Here is a 20,798-nt window from a genome sequence, read left to right as displayed (position 1 = left end):
TTGCAAGATGGTATAAATCGGCCATCTGCAAGTACCGAACGATCTTATCGTCCAATGGCATACCGTGTTGGTGTCTCATGCTAGAGATGCAGCGATGGGACTGCACAATGATAAAAAATTCCTTATCACAATCGTCACAATACAATTTTCAATGAATGAAATTCTGAAAACAATTAACATGGCATGCTCTAACTTTAAAACTTGTTTATAATATCGCCTAAAGCTTTAGTAATCGAACCAAACACAAAATTCTAAATAATTCATGACCAAATTCCAAAAAAAAAAAGCATTTAGTCCCACACATTTACACAAAGACAAAAATGATTAAAAAACTGAAAAAAATATAACATATCATAATATTTCTAATCATAACTATCTAACTCAAAAAATCACAATTATAGAAAATATTTATATTACTTTTTTTAAAGAACTCAAAAAATTTATGGCCATCGCTCCTCATAAACCACGTCTCGTTGCATATAAGACTAATAACTTCAAAAATCTAACATATCCTACAATCCAAAACAACTTTCTTAGGTACTATTTCAACTTATCAAAATCTAACCACCTACTAGCTTACTAATTCTAACATGCATCTATATTAAAAAAAATTTTCTCCTAATCCCTAATTAAAGACTCTAATCAACTACCACACACTTTATGTTAATATTACTAGAATGACTAATCTATGTTTAAAAAGGAAAAATTTTCACTAATCTCGAGGTGGATGGCGCCAGCAATATGCGCGACTCCATCTAGCCGATATAGACGATTCGGGTCGTCCTCCATGTGTCCAGCTTCGATTTTTCTTGGGCGACTTTCCGATAATTTTGGATCTAGGTGGTGGGGTTGGGTGTGGGGTTTGTATGTTTCGTAGTTCGAATGAATAAAATTCGATTTGTATATATAGCAATATTGAGTATAAATTGAAGCCATTGGATTCGAACTACTTGAGGGAGATGTTGCTTGTAAATCAAATCTATGAGTTTCAATTCACAAAAATCATTAAATCGAAACCATTGGTTTCGATTTACCATCGACTGCTCTTCACCTGTCTAAATCGAACTGAATGGGTTCGATTTAAATGCAATTAAAAATCGAATCTCATTGTTTCGATTTAGTGTGGGTACTTAATTCGAAGTCATTAGCTTCGATTTATAAACGAATTCTATCTGCATGCAATTCGAATCTAATGGATTCGATTTAGTACGTATTTGGATATGTCGAATTTAATCCATTCAATTTATATAGAAATGCAATTTGAGACATTCAGGTAGTCTTTCTGTTTTGGGGGATCTGGATAATTTTAAAAGAGACTTAATTTATTATAGTAATTTGCCTTACTATATATGATAAATAATTTTTTTTTGTAATGACCATCTAATTAGTTTATTTGTAAATCAACTAATCTTCATAATATATAATTTATTGCAAAATTTTTTCCTCTTAATATGAATAAATTAATGAATTTAAGATACAAAATATTATTTATATTATTTAACATACGAAATAAACAACTTAAATCATCGTCTAAGATAAATATAATAATGCAAAACCTACTTATTTATTAATATTAAAAAATATATAAATAGTATAAACTAATTTTTTGGTAAAAAAATAATAAAAATTATTAATTAAATTAATTATGTAATAAAAATTATGGATAATTTCTTAAATAATAAAAAATAAGGTCGCCAATTAACATATTACAAAGTTTATAAAATAAATTTGGACAATAAATTAACTCTCAACAAATTGTACATTATATATTATTATAATATATATTATCGAATATTAAGTTATAATATATTTCTAACCCAATTTTGATAATTGAAATTTGAATGATTGAAATAATTAAATGCTGAATATTTTTTATTTATCTAATTTTGTTTTGGTTATTAAAATTAAAAAAAGAGTGAGTTATTAATCAATTCTAAATTTAAATTTAAATTTGAGTAAGAAAAAAATATTTTAAATTTTATCTTATTAATAAGAATTAATTTCAAAATAAAAATTACTTTGCACATCATATTATAAAATAGTATAATTATTTATTTTTTTTAATGATAATTATTATCAAATAAAATGGTATATGTATTTACCAATTCAAAGAATAATAATTTATTTTCTAATAGAATAAATTATTGAATAATAAAAGTTATTATAGTTTTTCTTTACACAACTTAATACTCAACGATGGTGTTCCAATAATGTTATCCATGAATATTAACCAATCTAATAGCTTTATTTTGTAATGACATAAATCTATCAACTTGGATATTGTGTCATAAAATATAAAATTTTAATAGGTAATAATTTTTTTCTCGGTATTTCTCAACTCGAGAGACTTTAAAGACAAATAGTATCTTTTTTTACGGTATTTGCCAACTATTGTATATTGGAGTTAAGGATTTTCTATTAGTTAATATGTTACTATACACAAAGTGTGATTCGAAACTCTAATACTTATTTAAGCGGATGAGTGAGATGATTATTCAGCTAACTCAAATTAGTTGAGACAAATATTATTTATTTTTAATATCGAAAACTATTAAACTTTAGTTTTAATTCTAACTTTATAAATATTTATAGTGATAATAACTATATATATTTTCACTTATTTTTTAATAAAAAATTTCATATATTTTTATATATTATCTTGTGCAGAATACAAAAATATATACTAATTTTCAATTAGATAATCATTTATAGGAATAATTAGATCTGACTAATGAAATAATCAAATTTGTAATCAACCAATAATCAAATTTATTTATAATAATATACTTTTTTTATAAATTTCCAAATATACATGTATATGTAATGACTGTTAAGTGATTAATCTTTTATGTACACATAATAGTATTGATGAAAAATATATTATAAATTTAACAATAAATAATTATTTAAAAAAAGCTGAAATTATTATCAGTTACATATGAAACTATTTCTTTAAAAGAATATTTAACTGGTATACCTTTACAAAATCATATTGAAAACAAATGATATATATATATATATAGACAATTATTTTTTTTTTTTTGCCAAATATAGATAATTTCTTAACATTTTCAAGCATGCACGAATATGAGTCTCCATCTAACGTACTTTATACTATTCTCTCTCTCGCTTTTTTTTTTTTTTTTTTTTTTTTGTTTCAAGCTTTTCTGCATGTCATTTCTCTATCCAAATTCCAAAATACTTATAGTGAGATAGTGTGTTACTTTTTGCAGCTTTTATTATTGCTTGATAATTTATATTATTGGTCCACACGGTGGAGTAACGAGTAGAGTCGTAGACAGATTTATTTTTATTGTGCGTAATTTGCAATTAGTACATGTGTAACTTGTGGTATGGAACAGGACATTACATAAATAAAATTATAAGCAGAGATTCCCTTTCTGGTGTTTTGTTGTGTTCCCCCTCAAAGTTTAACTTCCCACTCTTTGGAATCCGAACAAAGCAGGTGAGAATTTAGGCCAGGGTAAAATATATATTTTTTTAATTCGCGATGTTGGCAAGAATTTTGGAATTATTTTAAAATTTAATTTGTATAATTTTAAGTTTTTGTTTAGAGGAATGCTACGGGGCCAGCAATTTTTGTGATTTGTAGCCATCAAGTAGTCATCAATAATGATTTTAATGGTGTGAGATTGGTATAAGATTTCATCCAATGGCTCACTTTTCTTTGCTGATTACATGCTAGCCAGAATTTAACAAAATTGCTGGCCCCTAGACTTTTTCTTTTGTTTATAATATGTATAATTTTACTTTTAATACTTAAAATACATTTTAATGTTATTACGTGTTAATAACTTAGTTTAAGAGTAAACTCTCGAATTAGTTTTTAAAAAATTTTAGGTTAGTGCATTTGTCATTTTGAAATAGATTAATTTGTCTTATAGTAATATTCTATAGGATTTAATTATCTTATAGTAAAATTTATTAAGAACTTATTTGTTTAATTTGCATATTCGAAATTTAATTGAAAGACGAAGTAATTTATTGATCAGAGTAGTTAATAAGGACTTATAGTAAATAAAAAGGGATAAGTACTTTTTTCGTTCACAAGGTCTGGGGTCGAAATCAAAATCGTTCCCGACATTTTTTCTTATTAAAATCATCCTCAACGTTCAAAAACGCTTTAAAATAATCCTTTTCCGAATTTTTGGACCAAAATACCCTCATCATCATCATTCTTCTCTTCACCTTCCTCACCAATATTACCACCACAACCACCACCACCACCACCACCACCACCACCACCAAACAACAACAACACCCTCACCCCACTCTCTCACCGTAACCCCCCCCAACCCCTCACCCCCTCCCTCACCGTAACCCTCCCCACCCCTCACCCCCTCATCGTGACCCCCCACCCCCTCACCCCACTCCCTCACCGTAACCCCCAACCCCCTTCCTCATGCCCCTCTTTTCATGGTCATCATCATCATCATCAACAGATTTCATCAATAACAACAAATTTCATCAAAAATCCAGAAATTTAAATTTCAACAACAACAAATTTCATCAACAAATTTTATCAAAAATTCAGTTCACAGAAGAAGAAGAAAAAGAAGAAGAAGAAGCAGAAGGCAGAAAGCAAAAGCAGAAAAGCAGAGGCGGCGACAGGTTGGACGCGGGGCGGCGGGGGGATGGACGCGGGGCGGCGACGGGATGGACGCAGCGGCGGCGGTGGGCTGGACGCGGGGCGGCGGCAGGCTAGACGCAGGAGCGGCAGGGGTGAGGGGGTGATGGAGTGATGGAGTGAGGATTTGAGGGTGGGGTTTAGGGGTGGGTGTAGGAGGAAGGGAAATTGGGGTGTTGGGGGGGGGGAGAGGAGAGAGATGAAGAAATGCTGATGGATGTGGGTGGGGGTGGGGTTTTATTTTTTTTAATATTATTTTTAATTTTTATTAATAGTTAAGGGTAATTTGGCACAAAAAAAAAATAGAAAAGGACGATTTTATAACGTTTTATAACGTTGAGGATGATTTTAATAAAAAAAAAAGTTCGGGGACGATTTTGATTTTGACCCCAGACCTTGGGGACGAAAAAAGTACTTATCCCTAAATAAAAATTTGTTCTAGACCAATATATTTGTTCTAAAATTTTTTATTGGATTTGAAATTCCTCGTCTTCTTTACAACCGCTCTCTTTGTTCTCGCATGTCACCCCTTAAACTTTTCCTTTTCGTCGTACCCCTACATTTCTATTGCCCACCCTACTAATCCACCTCTCGTCGACGCTTTTCCTCTCTATCACCTCTCGTCGGGTCAAAGCCAACCTCTTGTTGATGATCTCCCTTTATCAATGATGAATTTAAAAAATTTTGACAATAGAGATACAATATATATATAACACAATAAAATGAGAGAGATAGAACAATAGGATCAAATTTAAAATAACAGGAACAATTATGCATAATTTTTATGTAATATTAAGGATATTTTCAAATTTTAGTAGGAAAACTTGCCCTCACAATAATAATAGTGGATTTGTCTCTACCATCGGCCTTGTTTCTTGCAAATTTGTCTTTGTGTCGCGACTTCTGTAGATTTGTCTCTCGTTATGTTTCTACCTCTATCTGACTACGCCACTGGTTTCATTGTATTCGCCCTCTTTTATTGTCGTCGACTTACATCCATCTATAGGTTACAAGCGGATCATTCATCTCTATTTGATTATTTAGGGTTTATAGAAGTTTAAAATAATTTTTTGATTTTCTCTCCTAATAATATTAAGAGTAAAGTATCATTTATGTCCCCAACGTTTGGGGTAAGTCTCAAACATGTCCCTAACGTGTTAAACGTCCTATTTGTGTCCCAAACATTTTTAAATGGAGTCAATGTTGTCCTACCGTCAAAATGATAAACATTTCGCTAACGGCGTTACCTACGTGGACGCTGAGGTTGTAAGCCCAAAGGTTTAGAGAGACACGTCTGCCTCTTCGCGCCCATTATACCATTCACTGAAGGAAATACGAAACGTTGAAGAAACATAGCACCTATACGCAAGGGTGTCCAGTCCAGTTCTCCTCACCACACACCTCTGACACTTCTTCGAGGGTGATCGCAGGGAGGGGCTACAAGGTAGTTAGCGGGTTGCTGTTGCTTGTGTTGCATGAAATATCACACCTTTAGTCTGGCGACAGAGAGGTTTCCTTCGACAAGGTATGTACGAGAAAGAAATTTTGTTTCTTGGGTTTTTATTTAGTAGTTCGATGAAGAACAAAGGTCATATAGGATATTGTTTACACTTTAGGGTTTATTTGATTTTATGTATTCCCAGAAAAAATGTTCGTTGCGAATGTTAGTTAGGGCATGAATTGACTTGTTTTTGGTGACTCAATCTGTGGTTACGAATTTACTCACTCTTACTAGTTTCACTATGCTGATATGATGTAACAGAGTTTGCTGTTTAGGATGAGTTATTTTAGTGTGAAAGTTTACCACCATGGTAGCTTTGGTCTTGAAGGAGGGCTTTTGAAGTATTTGGGTGGAGAGACAACTGTGATAGACTACTGTAATGAAGATGAGTGGAGCCTGATTGAGGTTTATGACATACTGAGTAGACAAGGGTATTTAAAAAAAGACATTGCAGCAATGTGGTACAAATCACTGGGAGAGAGTACAGAAGAAGGCTTAACGATGCTGCGAACCGACAAAGATGCAATGGATATGGCTAATATTGGGGTTAGGGAGGATATGGTGGAGCTGTATGTTGTTCATAAAACTAGTGATATCCATGAAGAGGTTGAGAATGTACACATGTTAGGGAGTACTGAAATTACCATGCAAGAGCAGGCTGGTGGATCTAATGGGCCAGGTCCAATGGTAACATTTGAGGCCCATTCAGCAATATAAGTGGAGACAAATTCTGGCCCAAATGTGGAGGAAAAAAATGTGGGTGAGAAAAATGGAAAAGATGAATCAGATGAGGAAGAAGAGGGTAGTGATGGGAGTGAGGACGAGGACTATACTCCCAAGGGTGGTGTAGATGATAGTAGTGATTCATGGAGTTCTGATTCCAGAAATGGTTATTACTCAGAAGATAGTGCTGCTGAGGTTATGTTTGGTGACAGTTATGATAAGAAGGAAGAGGCTGAGGGGTTAATTGATGTCAACATCAGGGTAGGGGATACATTCGAGGTTGGCACAACTGAAACCCAAACAGATGCAGCAAAAGAGAGTAGGAATGACAATGACAGAGGCAAGGAGAAGATTGCTGCATGTTTAGGGGATGAGGAAGAAGGATATAAATCTGAAGATTTTCTTGATATGCCTACTGTTGGTGATGATGATGATAATAATGTTGCCAAGAAGTATCCGTTGCACAAGCAGCTAAAGGACATGAGTGAGTACAAGTGGGAGGTTGGAACTCTTTATGTATCAAGAGAGGAGTTTAAGGATTGTGCTACTGCCTATGCTGTACATACTGGGAAGGGTTTGAGGTTTGATAAGGTTGACCTTCGGAGAGTGAATGTCATTTGCGTGGAGGGTTGCAAATGGTTTGCATACTGTGGGAAGATGAAGAATGAGCAAACATGGCAATTAACTAGCTACCACAACAAGCATAGCTGTTCTAGGGAGTTGAAAATTGGGATTATGCATGCAAAATGGTTGAGCAAGGTCTTTCTAAAAAAATTGCTGAGAATCCAAAGATAAAGCTCTCCACACTAATGAATAAAGCATACAGCAAGTGGAATGTAGAGCTGACTAAGTCTAAAGCTGCCCGGGTTAAACAGTTTGCTCTTGATGAGTTACAAGGGACGTATATAGAGCAGTATCGGAGGCTCTATGACTACTGTCATGAATTGCTGAGGTCTAACCCGGGTTCTACAGTAAAGTTGCAAGTGGAGAGACCACCTGAGTTTGCTTCTGAGAGACCAAAACCTGGTGTGGATTTAAGGCCAAAGTTTCAGAGACTCTATATGTGCCTTGATGCATGCAAGAAGAGTTTCATGGTTTGCCGTCCAATAATTTGCCTTGACGGGTGCTTCATCAAGACACCATATGGAGGTCAGCTTCTCACGGCTATTGGCTGGGACCCGAACGACCAGATATTGCCAATAGCCTATGTAGTGGTTGAAGCAGAGACGAAGGACACATGGACCAGGTTCCTTACCAATCTGTGTGATGACTTTGGCTATGACAAGATAAGGAGCTGCACCTTCATGTCTGACCAACAGAAGGTACTTATTTCTAAACTTAGTTTTAAGGAGCTACTTCATTGAACCTAGTATTAGTGTTAGTCTTGCTGCCCTGATTATGCTGGTGTTTGAATTGTAGGAGGTACTGTTTGTAGTGTATGAGTTAGTGTCTGAATTGTAATGACTTACTGAATTACTACATTAACTGATTTAATTATGCCTATCAGATATCATGCTGATTTAATTACTTAATTAACTGTTACTGGTGGGTTTAGGGTTTACTTAATCTAGCTATCTAACAATTTTCTCCTATAACTCATCATAACCAGCAACATCATTCTAGTGAAAGTCTCCCAAATTTGGTTGCTGTTGTTTTTTCAAACACCAATATCAGTGCAAGTGTCCATCCAACTAAAGCAACTCCCACTGCAACCATGAACCTGAACTCCACCATATCCAATTTGCCCTTCAAATTTCTGACCTTCAATCTTAACCTAGAAACTTGTGAGGGATCTTCCTCTGGTTATGCCATACAAAGTAGCCGCATTCTTCGCCAACCTAGACAAAACATGAGACAGTCGAGTCACACCCATAGATGGTCAAAACATATAACTCAACAACAAATAAAGACATGGCTAAAACTCACTCCGAAATTAACGCAACCCCAGAACCTCCGCCCAAGATTTTCTGCCGTCGACGACGTTGTGAGCACAGGTCGTTCCCCACAGTAACAGGTTGTCCTCCTTCAACGTGCTAGGTTTCTACTTCGTGTGGCTTGCTTGCTGCCTTGCGCCGCTTCAGATTGGCATGCTTCATGCTCCATCTCTTCTCACACAGAGGGAATCGCCCTTCAGAGGCAGCGCAGCAGCAACGAGAAGCAAAGATTTGGGGATTAGGGTTTCGAAGAGGACCCTCTGCTTCACATTTATTTATTTATTTTTTTAAATTGAATAACGGTAACAACACATGCGCTGCCACCGTGTCACATAACATCCACGTAGGTAACACCGTTAACGAAATGTTTACCATTTTGACGGTAGGACAACATTGACTCCATTTAGAAACGTTTGTGACACAAATAGGACGTTTAAAATGTTAGGGACAAGTTTGAGACTTACCCCAAACATTGAGGACATAAATGATACTTTACTCTAATATTTATGGTGTGATTTTAGATTTTTAGGTTTAGTTCATGTACTTTTTTCTGTTTAAAATTGATTTTGTTAAAATTGTCTTCATCCTAATGATTATGTAGCATTCAAACAATTTGGATTGTATATGAGGACTCACAAGTTAAAGTCTTCTAATTCTATGGAAAATTCTGTCGTAATTTTTTAAAAACTTAAGTTAAAAGAGCAAAATTTTTTGAAAACGTATGTAATGAAGAATTGTGACACCAACAGCTCAAAGTTGATTTTGGATGTTCTATAAAGTGCATCTAATTTATTCTATTATAATCATGAACCAATATAGTATGTTTAAAGAAAAGAACTTCCGGCTACTAGGCCGTCTATAATTAAAAAAAGGGTTCAATTTTATTATTTACAAATACCACAACAGTCTAAAATTAAATAATTAAATATTATCAATTAATATTGACAAATCTTTATCATCGGTTTAATTATTATATATATATTTTTTTTATATTTTAGTAACATTTTACCGATGTGACGGTCACGTGAATTATATCAATGAAATTTTGATCGACAAACTTTAATTACAAGTAGCTTGACCATGATAATCCTAAATGTTTTTTATTGACTTATTGCGAATTTAGAGTTAATTGATATAAATTAAATTTAAAGGTATTTTTTTAAAAAAATTAAATACTATTAGAAATAAAGAATATATTTTTCCTCCTTATTAGTGGAATATATATTATCTGTATTTTTTGGTTAAATTAATGTACAATTTTTTTATTAAAAATAAATTATTCAAAAATAAGTATCTAAAAAGATATTATGAAAAAAATTCTATAAAGTTTAAAGTTATTTTTAATATATAGATATCTGTAATGAGTTCATATTCAATGATCACAATTAAATTAAATTAAGAATGTTATGCAAAGAATTTATAATGTCATTTTGATATTTAAAATGGACATTATTTTAAACAAAAAAATGTATCTTTTTTTTTTAATAAATAAACATACATATCTATCTATTTTATTCCTTAATCACAACATTCCAAGAAGAAAAAGTGACACTATAGGCACTTTGATGTGTATAGGTGAATAGATGCCCTAAAGATGGGATCCAAGTGGCACCCCCTATATTGTAGAATTCTAATTTCTAAGAATAAAAATATATATTCATAATCAGGGCAAGAATAATCTCTCTTGGATAGTGTGGGAATGAAACTTAGCATCCATTTTGGAAAAATGCAAAATGGAAAGTTGGAAACATCAGAATGTGATGTTTGTGCCACTTTATGGCCTTTTCATTATGAAACATTATGGGCAGCAAAATCCTATTATTATGCACAATCTGATGTGTACCAATTTTAATTTTTAACTTATGAATAATATAGATAATAATTTAGTATAGAAAAAATTTTAAGTGTACCGAGAACACCGGCATTTCAATTATTTTAACAGTTAATTTCAATTAATATATTATATATATTTTTTATAATTTAAATCAACAGTTAAAATAATTGAAATATCGATGTTTTTAATACACTTAAAACTCTTCCGTACAGTATATCAAGGAAGAGCACACACACTAGTGACTAGACATTATTGAGTATAAAATTTGAAGGGTGTTGGTTCTTCATATTATTCTCAAACATTTAAAATATTTTATCTTGTCTTATAATTTTTTTTTTTAAATTTACTGTTCTCTCGTTATTAAGTTGAAAAAAAAAATACTTGATGCCATTAGTAATTTAGTATAGTATATATGTATAAGTATAATACAATATTATTAGTAGTTAAGCAATTATTGTTAGTCCAGTTATTTTAAATTCATCTATTGTCATTATATTTAACATAATAAATAGACAAAAAATATTTTTATATTATTATACTTAAACATGATTAATTGAAAAAAATATTTTAAATAAATTATAACTCTTTATTTTTTAAAACTTATCTAAACAAGATTTTGAAACCATAAACACATGTTAAAGGTGAGCGGATTACTATAACCTACTCTATGTATATTATATAGCAATATTTTTCATTTTGTATTGTTGGAAACATATATTAAAAGTTGAATTGAAATATAGGAACCGACCAAGAAAATCAACCATAATAAAACGTGACTGAACTGTGTTTCTCTATTCTTTACCGACGCTACCTTTATTGGTTTCTTCAACTCTTCACAATTCCTATGGTTTAGGTGTGAGTACGTTTAATTTAAGGTTTTTATTAGTAAATATAAGGATTTAGCTAATGTAAGCTTTAAGACTAAGAGTATATATTAATGTTATCGTTACTAAGAATTTTAATTTTTTTTAATAATGCATAAAATGATTGTACTCATAAGTGAGCTATGTTTTTACTGTTTTTTTTTTTATTTTTTATTAGATGAATTAGACAATCTCCAATTTTAGATATTACAATATCACAACACATTCACAATTCATACTCATTCACACAACACAAAAAAAAATTCTTATTCAATCACTGGTTTGATTCATCTATTTTTAATTTTTTACTACAACATGACACACATTTTACAATAGGAAAAATTTCAAGTGTACCAGGAAACATTGGTATTCCAGTTTTTTTTTTTTTTTTAACCAAAGATAGGAGACTCAAACCCGCAACCTCTTAATTGAGTATGAGAAAACTATGCCATTTGAGCTATTACTCATTGGCACATCGGTATTCCAGTTGTTTTAACCGTTGATTTCAATTAATATATATTATATATATTTTATAATTCAGATCAACGGTTAAAACAATTGGAACACCGGTGTTTTCAATACACCTGAAACTCTTCCTTTACAATATTAAACACAAGATAGAAGAACTTGAAACATTGGGTGTTTTGGGCCTCATTGGGCCGAGAGGGACATGAGTTGGACAAAGAGACAAAAACTTCTAAAGAAATCATACAGTGGACCCATTTCAACAAAAATATTGATCCAAGTCTTTTCAGTATATTGACACAAACATTAATGTATATGCATTTCATCTGTGCATCGTTATCTTTTCTCAAAATTTCAAGTACATGTATGGTCATTGGTCAGGCATTTAAAAGTGTACTTTTAAGTTTTAACTGTAAGTAGTTCTGTGATTTATATCCATAATCACGAATTACATAACTAAAAATAAATAATAGACTTTGATCCTAAACCCTAACTTGATATAGTCATTTATGAATATATATTTTCGGTCAATTTGTATATAAATATAAATTATACTAAATTCATATGAGTATGATAGTATATATAAAAATTGATAAAATATTAAAAGGTTAGTATATTAGCGGAAAAAATTTATTAATCCTTTATAATTTCTAATTTTTTGAAAAGAAAAAGAATGGTAGGAGTCATTATTAAATTATTATTATTTAAAAAAATTATTAGTAATCCACTTATTATTTGTTGAAAGATGAGCAATCACACTCTAATTCAAGAATATGAAACATGTAGACTTGGATAAAATCTTTGATTTATTTTCTATAATCTACAGCAGGTTTCAAAAAGATTTTTTTTAAAGGTAAAAGGATGCAAAACGATGTCGTTTTCGGTTTTAGAAGAACAAGAGCAAATGTGAATCCACATGCTTCCTCAATCATCATCTTGTTCTTCATCTCGTTGTTGTTGTTTGATTCTCAAATCCAATCCCAAATTCATCGTTTTAGGGTTTTGAGAACTCTCAATTAGTTTACAAATCAACACCATTGCAGCCACCTCTCCTCCCTCTATCGCCAACTCACCGCATCCCAGCCATGCACCGGAGCCTCGCCAATTCCTCCGTGATTTCCTGCTGAAAAACGGTACGGAACTCTGTTTTAGGGTTTCGAACTATCTATCTCTCAATTACTCCGTTTTTTCTTTTTCTTTTTCTTTTTTCTGTACTTTATTTATTTATTTATTTATGTTTATTTTTGTTGCAGAGGCTATTGTTGGTCGAAGTTTGATTCTTTAGTGCGTCTGTGTGGTGGTGGTGGTGGTGGTTGTTGTTGAAAAGATGTTTCAGTTTCATCCACAAGGAACTCAAAAACAGAGTTGTACTCTGCTTGCTGTCACCGGTGGCTCTGAGCAGAAGCTGCCACCACCACAGGATCAGCTCAATTATCCATTCCCTCAGCTGGTTTCTTCAGGGCGTCTTGAGGTATAAAGATAGAGACTTTATAGTATTGTAATGCAGCTTTCAATAGCTTAGATTTTGATGAGTTGTGATGTGGTTTAGGAGAGTCAAAATGGCGCCGATGCCATTTAGTTCATTTAGCTGACTTAACATTACAATGCTGGTTTTAGTGGCTAGATTTTGATATTTTGCATGTAGACATGGTTTTTCATGTGATGCAATAGTATTTAGTAAACCAAACTTACTGGGAAAACGGCTTAGTGTTGTTGTAATGTGGATTTGCAGCTATTTGTTTTGGTGGGAGAAGGGGGTATAGACTTTGGAATTTAGGAAAAATGTGTTTTGTGTAGTGGTCTTAGGTGGTGTTTTTTCTTTTTTTAAGTATAGAGATATTCCTGAGTAGATTGTTGTTGGTGTAGGTTCAAGTCCTGAGCAATCCTGATAAGGAGCAGTTTCGGAAAGTTCTGGATACATATCAGCCAAATTTTGTTTACTTACAAGGGGAGCAGCTAGCCAATGGTGAAGTTGGTTTGCTGGTTTGGCAGGGTGTGAAATTGTCTAATCCTGACGATATAACAGAGCTCTTTGGTTCCACATTGCCAACTGCTGTATGTATTTTCATAAATTAGCTGCCCCATAATCTATTTATTTATTTATTTTCTTTTTTATGTGATTCTTGTTATAAGGGCTGTAGGATACACATAATATGGTTGTAGAAAGCAAGTGTGTGTATAAGTAGAACTGCCACTTCCCATATATAGGAATTAGGAACACAGAGTTTCATGCTAAGAAAAATGTTAGATCAGTGGTGTTGCATAGAAATTTGTAATCACACTAATATTGAACTTGCCAATGCTATGTTTACGGCTGGTTAATTGGATAAAGTTTTAAATGTTGAATTACTAGAGTATTTAGATTTAGGAATAACAGAGTATGAAGAGTTTGTGCTACTTGGAAACAGCTCGTAAAATTTACTTGTGTTTCTCACACTTTCAAGGTCTATGCCAGTTGGAATCAATATTTAAGATTACATAATATTGTCTGATCATATACGAACTATTTGGCTTATTTGATTGTGATTTGTGATATTTCTCTCCAACCTCTGCTCCTTGGTTGGCTTTATTGGTAGTATGTATTCTATTGGATATAATTTGAACAACTTCTACAGGTTTATTTAGAAATACCAAATGGAGAAGATTTTGCAGAGGCTCTTCATGTTAAGGTAATTCTGTCTAAGGTTGCATGAGAAAAATTGGTGTTAATTGTCAATGTACTGCTTTTATTGAGTACTGATAAAATGATGGGTGGTGTTATACTTAAAATTTCTTATTTCTTAAGGGGTTGATTGGATTGTAAATTTTTTTTAAATCATTTTTAATTTTACTTTCGAATTTAGGAAATGCATTTGGCCTTAAAAGACATTTCTGGTTTCAAATTGTGGAATAAAAAAAATGTTTGATCTGTAAAACTAAATTTCATTTTCAACTACTTAAGCATTTTAATTAAAAATTAATACATCTGCCAATTTACCTATTTGCTTGTGTATTACAAAATTAAGAAGTAAAAAACTGAATGTAATTATATTTTGTCAAAACATACTTATTAAATATATATTTCATTAGTAATTTTATGAATAACTACTTTTTCATAGTGACAAGGACTCGAAACCAGAAATAACCAGTAGTGAGTGAAGTTAACGCAAAAAAGGAAAAAAAGTTTTCATAAATATATTCCAAATATCTTTTAAGAAGTGCTGGAAAGGCGGAAATAACATTTTCTCATTTTCTGAAACATGGCTCTTTTATGAAATGTTTTCATAAAAATATTTTTATCGACTTGCAACCAAACATTTTTATGTGTATTTTCTATTTTATCGAAAATGAAGTAGAAAATGGGTAAACCACTTACACCCTAAGAACTTATGGGGGAACTGATTCTTTTTAGTTTTGAATTTGCAGGGAATTCCGCATGTGATATTCTGGAAGAATGCGTTTTCTTATTTTGCTGCATGCCATTTTCGTCAAGCATTTCTTTCAGTGGTCCAGAGGTATGTTATTGTATATCTGTTTGCCACTAGTACAAAATGGCATATTATGTCTAAAAATAGTAATAAACTAGAAGTATGCTTTTTTTCCCTGGTTTAACAATTTTGAGAGTAACCAAATATTCAATGCTATTTTAACATTTCTTTTGCAGTTCATCTACACATACATGGGATGCTTTCCATCTTGCACGTGCCTCTTTTGAGTTTTACTGTGTTCAAAACAACCATGTACTTCCTACCGACAGCAATGATGCTGATAGTGAGATGGGGCCACACCTTATGGGTGACTGTCTCAAAATTAACATTGACCCTCCTGAGGTGGCCGAAGAAGATGACGACGATGATGAAAATTCCTCAGGCGATCTTCCTGCTATAAAGATACATGATGATGAAGTGAACTTGAGATTTCTCATTTGTGGTGCACCTTCTGGCGTTGTAAGCTGTGAAATCCTACTCCTTGTTTTGTCTGCTAAACCACACTTAAGCGTGCACTTTGCCACACGCACAGATGCATGTATAATTGTACTTTCCCGTAGTAGATGTGATTTGCTAACACATGGGCTTGTTTCTTTTCAGGACGAGTCATTGCTGAGATCTTTGGAGGATGGACTCAGTGCTCTCTTAACTATTGAAGTATGATCACTATAGTTAATCAAAATAATCTTAGTTGGACCAAACTCTCTTTTTTGCGAAATCTTAAAGATATATATCCCCTTTTTCAAGCAAAAGATTTTTCTGTTTACCAAATGGTGGAATGCTTGCCTTTTCATTATCATTCAGCCTGATGGTCTTTCCATGGAGTCCATCATTAACCATCTGTCCTAAAAGTATACGTTGTTGGTTAGAGTTACATGAATGATTTTATCTTAACACATCCCCTCACCAAGACCCTCATTGGTGGACGTGTCTGTGTTTGTGTCTTAAACACATCCATGATTTATGTTGTTGTTTTAAGAGCTTTTTTGTTTTCTTATTTTATATTGTTTTGTCACAATTTTTTCCACCTCTTCAAGGTGATGTCTGAGGTAATTTTCTCAATTTACTTATTTTAAAATTTCAGATCCGTGGTTGCAAGCTCCATGGCAAGTTTAGGTATGTTCTGCATGTTGATATAACTTGTGACTAGTTGTTTTGATGACTTTTATATCTTTTCTCTTTTTCATTTTTTCAATTTATATATCTTTGTCTATTTTTCATTAGGACTGTATAATGGAGGTATTGCCACTATGTAACATATATCTTTCTGCTTTGGTACAGTGCACCCCCACCACCTCTTCAGGCAGCTGCTTTTTCTCGTGGAGTTGTTACCATGCGATGTGATATATCTACCTGTAGTTCAGCACATATCTCTCTTCTGGTATCAGGCAGTGCACAAACGTGTTTCAACGATCAGGTATCCTCTGAATGTTCCTTGTTGGGTTTACGTATGATACAAAATCAAGCAATTTATTCTATGAACTCTGTAAGATATGAGTTGTGCAGGTAACTTTTTCCTACTGAAAATTTTATCTTATTCTTTGTTCTGTCTGCATTACTTTTCAAGCTCTTGGAGAGTCATATAAAAAATGAAATAATTGAGAAGAGTGAAATAGTTCATGCACAACTCAACGACGGGAACAAACAGAGTTCTTCCGAACCTCGCAGATCTGCTTCAATTGCTTGTGGAGCACCTGTATTTGAAGTTTGCATGAAGCTTCCTCAATGGGCCTTGCAGGTTTTTATGGTTCTTATTCTTTTGAATGTTCTTTATCCTAATGTTATCTTTATTGGTGTTGTTTAAGCAGTTTATGAATGAGTCTTCCCTTGCAAGTTGATAGTCTTATAGTTGGGACCCTTTATGGTTTTAGTTCTATGTGGCTGCCATTTTAAGAAATAGGATTAAAAAATATTGTAATGGGAAAGAAACAATGTCTATGTGTTTGATACAGGGAAAGGAGTCTTGAAAATTGAACTCTTGCATTTATGTAGGGTATCTATGTTGTTTCAAGTCTTTCTTTCTTGTTTTGGAAAATCTCATTAAAAATACCTTGATATAAAGCATATTGCCTAATTATATCCTGTGATCTTTGGAATTGAGTATACTTAAGCATATTAGTTGTTTCTTGTTATTGAAGTTATGATGAAGTTAAAATGTGCTCTTCTTTATGTTTCTTTTTCTGGTTTCTGATCATATTTTTTGTTGCTCCCCTTCAGATTTTGAGACAGCTAGCACCTGATATTTCTTATCGAAGTTTAGTTGCACTTGGCATTGCTAGTATTCAGGGGTTGCCTGTAGCATCTTTTGAGAAAGATGATGCTGAGCGCTTACTTTTCTTCTATCAAGGCTGTGATAAAGATAGCTATGCAAACAATACGATTTTCAGCAGTCCTCCTGGTTGGTTGAAACCACCCCCTCCTACTAGAAAGAGGTATGAACCAACCCAAGGAGCAAGTCTTGCCCTTCATGATGGCGCCTTTGCAGGGGATGGTGCTGTTCGAAAAGTAGATGAAGAAGAAAGGGATGGGAAAATGGCAAATGGGATCAGCACACCCTTAACTCCAGCCAGGCAGAGATTGAAAGTATCAGCAATGAGGCCAATTCCTCATGTTCGTCGCCATAGAATGACACCTTTTAGTGGACCTTCTCAGACAGATGGTTTTGATGGTGCCCCAGTTGAGCCTCATTTGCCTATTGTTGTCCCTGCAAAGAGGAGTAGCATTGGATCAACTTCTGCATCACAGAGAAAATCATTTTTAGGAGCCGCCCAGTCTAAGCAGGTTATTTCATTGAACCCATTGCCTTTGAAGAAACATGGTTGTGGCAGAGGCCCAGTACAGACCTGCTCTGAGGTGAGTTTTTATTTGGTCATTATCTTTACTATGATTTTCAGTATTGTTTAAAAACACATTACTTGACTTACGTTACTAAATCATATTTGGTTAGCCAATATCTTCATGATGCAATTTTGAAAACTTTAACAATTTAATTATTTTTAATTTCTGTTAGGAGGAATTTCTTAAAGATGTCATGGAGTTTTTAATTATTCGGGGACATAACCGATTGATTCCCCAAGGAGGCCTTGCCGAGTTCCCTGATGCTATACTCAATGGAAAACGCCTTGATCTTTACAACTTGTATAAAGAGGTGAGTTTGTCAAACTCTGTTCCTTGGCAAATGACAATGATAATGAATGAACTTTTTTTTATTTATTTTAAATGTTGTTATTTGATTTGTTGGTATTTTAGGTGGTTACCAGGGGAGGATTTCATGTTGGCAATGGCATCAACTGGAAAGGACAAATCTTCTCAAAGATGCGCAATTACACAACCACCAATAGAATGACTGTATGTTCGATGGCTGTTTGTATCTCACCCTTGCATGATCTATCATATTTTGTCATGTAGTCTCCGGAATTCCAATTAAGTTTTTGAGATTTCAAATATTGGAAACACATTGTTTTTTTCTAATCCTATGTATGGCACAAGAAATTAAATGCTATGATTAAGGTTTTTAACATAATTTGTCTTCTTCTGCAGGGAGTTGGAAATACACTTAAAAGACATTATGAAACCTACCTTTTAGAATATGAATTAGCACATGATGATGTGGATGGGGAGTGCTGCTTGTTGTGTCACAGGTCTGTGCTTAATATTTATTTATTTTTAATAATTATTTAATATGAAACCTTCCTTCTTGTTCTGGTGCATACAGTACAAGAATCTATTTTTGGTAAATTCTTTCTTACAATATGTCAACTGTTTAACAGTAGTGCAGCTGGGGATTGGGTGAATTGTGGTATATGTGGCGAGTGGGCGCACTTTGGATGTGACAGAAGACAGGGGCTAGGGGCATTCAAGGTAATAACGTCACTTGCCATATTGTTGCATATATGAAGAATCATGATTTTATTTTGTGCAATACCATTCTCATTTGTTCCTTCAATTATATTTAAAGATTCGTTTTTCTTCTGACAAACTTTGCAGGATTATGCAAAAACAGATGGGCTAGAATATATATGTCCTCACTGTAGTGTTACAAATTTCAAGAAGAAACAAAGTGTTGCTAATGGGTATTCTCAAGGGTCAATGTCGTCGCGACCCCTTTGATACGGTTTGGCCTCTCCCCTTTCTCGGAATGGCTGGCAATTAGTTCCTTTTGTTGGAATTTGTCTGTAACCATAATGTTTTAGATTAGATTAGTGAAGTATAGGCGAAGAAAATTTGAGAATTAGAGTCAATTAGGTTTAAGCAACACAGGTTTTATTAGGAGTAGGATCTCCTTAACCCCCCTTATACCTTTGTTGTTGACCAAGGGGGGGACAAATCACAAACAAATTAGAACTTCTACCGCTTTGGTGGCCCATCAAGCCCTCCATTATGAGCAGTGACTTCCAAGTTTGCTTTATTCTCTGTCCTATTTTGTATTTAAAGGAAATTGTATAGTCATATTCACTGAGTATCATGATATGAATTTTTTTTATTTTTATTTTTTTTCAATAGAAGTCTTTTCACTTTTATACAGAAGCACAAATATGCAATTATATGCATACATAGGAATGACAATACCACCCGGACCTGCAGGTACCCGCCCTGCACCGGGGCGGGTTGTTTCTGACTTTCTGTGACAGATCTTGTTATGGGGTGTGGCGGAACCAGGGTCAGTGTGCACAAATGCATTGTTTATACAAATAAATGCATGCATATACATGAATGGCCATTGTCCTTTCTAGGCTTGTGTTGAGGACTAAATTTCTAATGTTCTAAAAGCTTACTATTTATATTAGATAATGTTCCATTTTAGTTATGCAGGTAACTTGCAACTAGATAGTTGTGACTAAACTTGTTTCATGAAACTAAGTAAAGATATATTCCTTAGCTTCAAACTAGTTGACATCAAGCTAAACATTTTAAACGAAAAAAATAATGACAAAGACTATTTGTCAAGTAGTCAAAGGTATCTGCACGTGATTATCTGCATGATCATAACATCAAGGTGGAAATCTTTTTTTAATTGAGTGATTATTTGTATTAGTCCAAATTAGAATCGTTTTAGCTGTACAGCATTTTCATGTTTGCTTAGAATCAATTTAGGCTCTGCTTTAAAGTCCATTTTTAGTGTGGGGATTGTGGCCTAATGAAGCAGCTATATCTCCTATCTACAGATACTTTAATTGGGGAATAAATTTGATTTGCCATTTCCATTAAGAATATGTTCTTATAAACATGGCAAAAACATTTGTCAACAAAAAAAAAAAATTTAATAGTATTTTCTAATTTATTGACACTATTGCACACTAAAATTAAGTCTCTCAAAGAATCTAATTCTATCCCCTTATGTTTCATGCAATAAATTTGTGTAG

At 33.2% G+C, this 20,798-nt stretch overlaps 1 protein-coding gene and 1 pseudogene across 1 annotated transcript; both read left to right on the top strand.

Moving 5' to 3' along the window:
* Positions 1–6,425: 6,425 nt before the first annotated feature.
* On the top strand, positions 6,426–8,236 carry LOC148572958 (uncharacterized; annotated as a pseudogene).
* Positions 8,237–12,730: 4,494 nt separating this feature from the next.
* On the top strand, positions 12,731–19,955 carry LOC107624770 (AT-rich interactive domain-containing protein 4). The gene is made up of 16 exons (XM_088504725.1): positions 12,731–13,101; positions 13,222–13,439; positions 13,835–14,023; positions 14,584–14,637; positions 15,374–15,462; positions 15,612–15,894; positions 16,036–16,092; positions 16,520–16,551; positions 16,717–16,852; positions 17,003–17,173; positions 17,653–18,288; positions 18,446–18,583; positions 18,685–18,783; positions 18,976–19,076; positions 19,206–19,296; positions 19,423–19,955. The coding sequence occupies exons 2-16, from the start codon at positions 13,296–13,298 to the stop codon at positions 19,543–19,545; spliced, it is 2,343 nt and encodes a 780-aa protein (XP_088360851.1). The 5' UTR covers positions 12,731–13,101; positions 13,222–13,295; the 3' UTR covers positions 19,546–19,955.
* The last annotated feature ends 843 nt before the right edge of the window (positions 19,956–20,798 follow it).

Source organism: Arachis ipaensis, chromosome B2, assembly GCF_059453495.1.
Source record: "Arachis ipaensis isolate K30076 ecotype BB chromosome B2, ASM5945349v1, whole genome shotgun sequence".
Classification (NCBI taxonomy): domain Eukaryota; kingdom Viridiplantae; phylum Streptophyta; class Magnoliopsida; order Fabales; family Fabaceae; genus Arachis; species Arachis ipaensis.
The sequence above is the reverse complement of the archived record's forward strand: the minus strand, read 5'-3'. Positions and strand labels throughout refer to the sequence as shown.

Coding starts and splice junctions, on each gene's coding strand:
- LOC107624770 (XM_088504725.1), top strand. CDS start 13,296: ATGTTTCAGTTTCATCCACAAGGAACTCAAAAACAGAGTTGTACTCTG. Junction 14,024..14,583: donor GTTCCACATTGCCAACTGCT/GTATGTATTTTC, acceptor CAACTTCTACAG/GTTTATTTAGAAATACCAAA. Junction 17,174..17,652: donor TTCCTCAATGGGCCTTGCAG/GTTTTTATGGTT, acceptor GCTCCCCTTCAG/ATTTTGAGACAGCTAGCACC.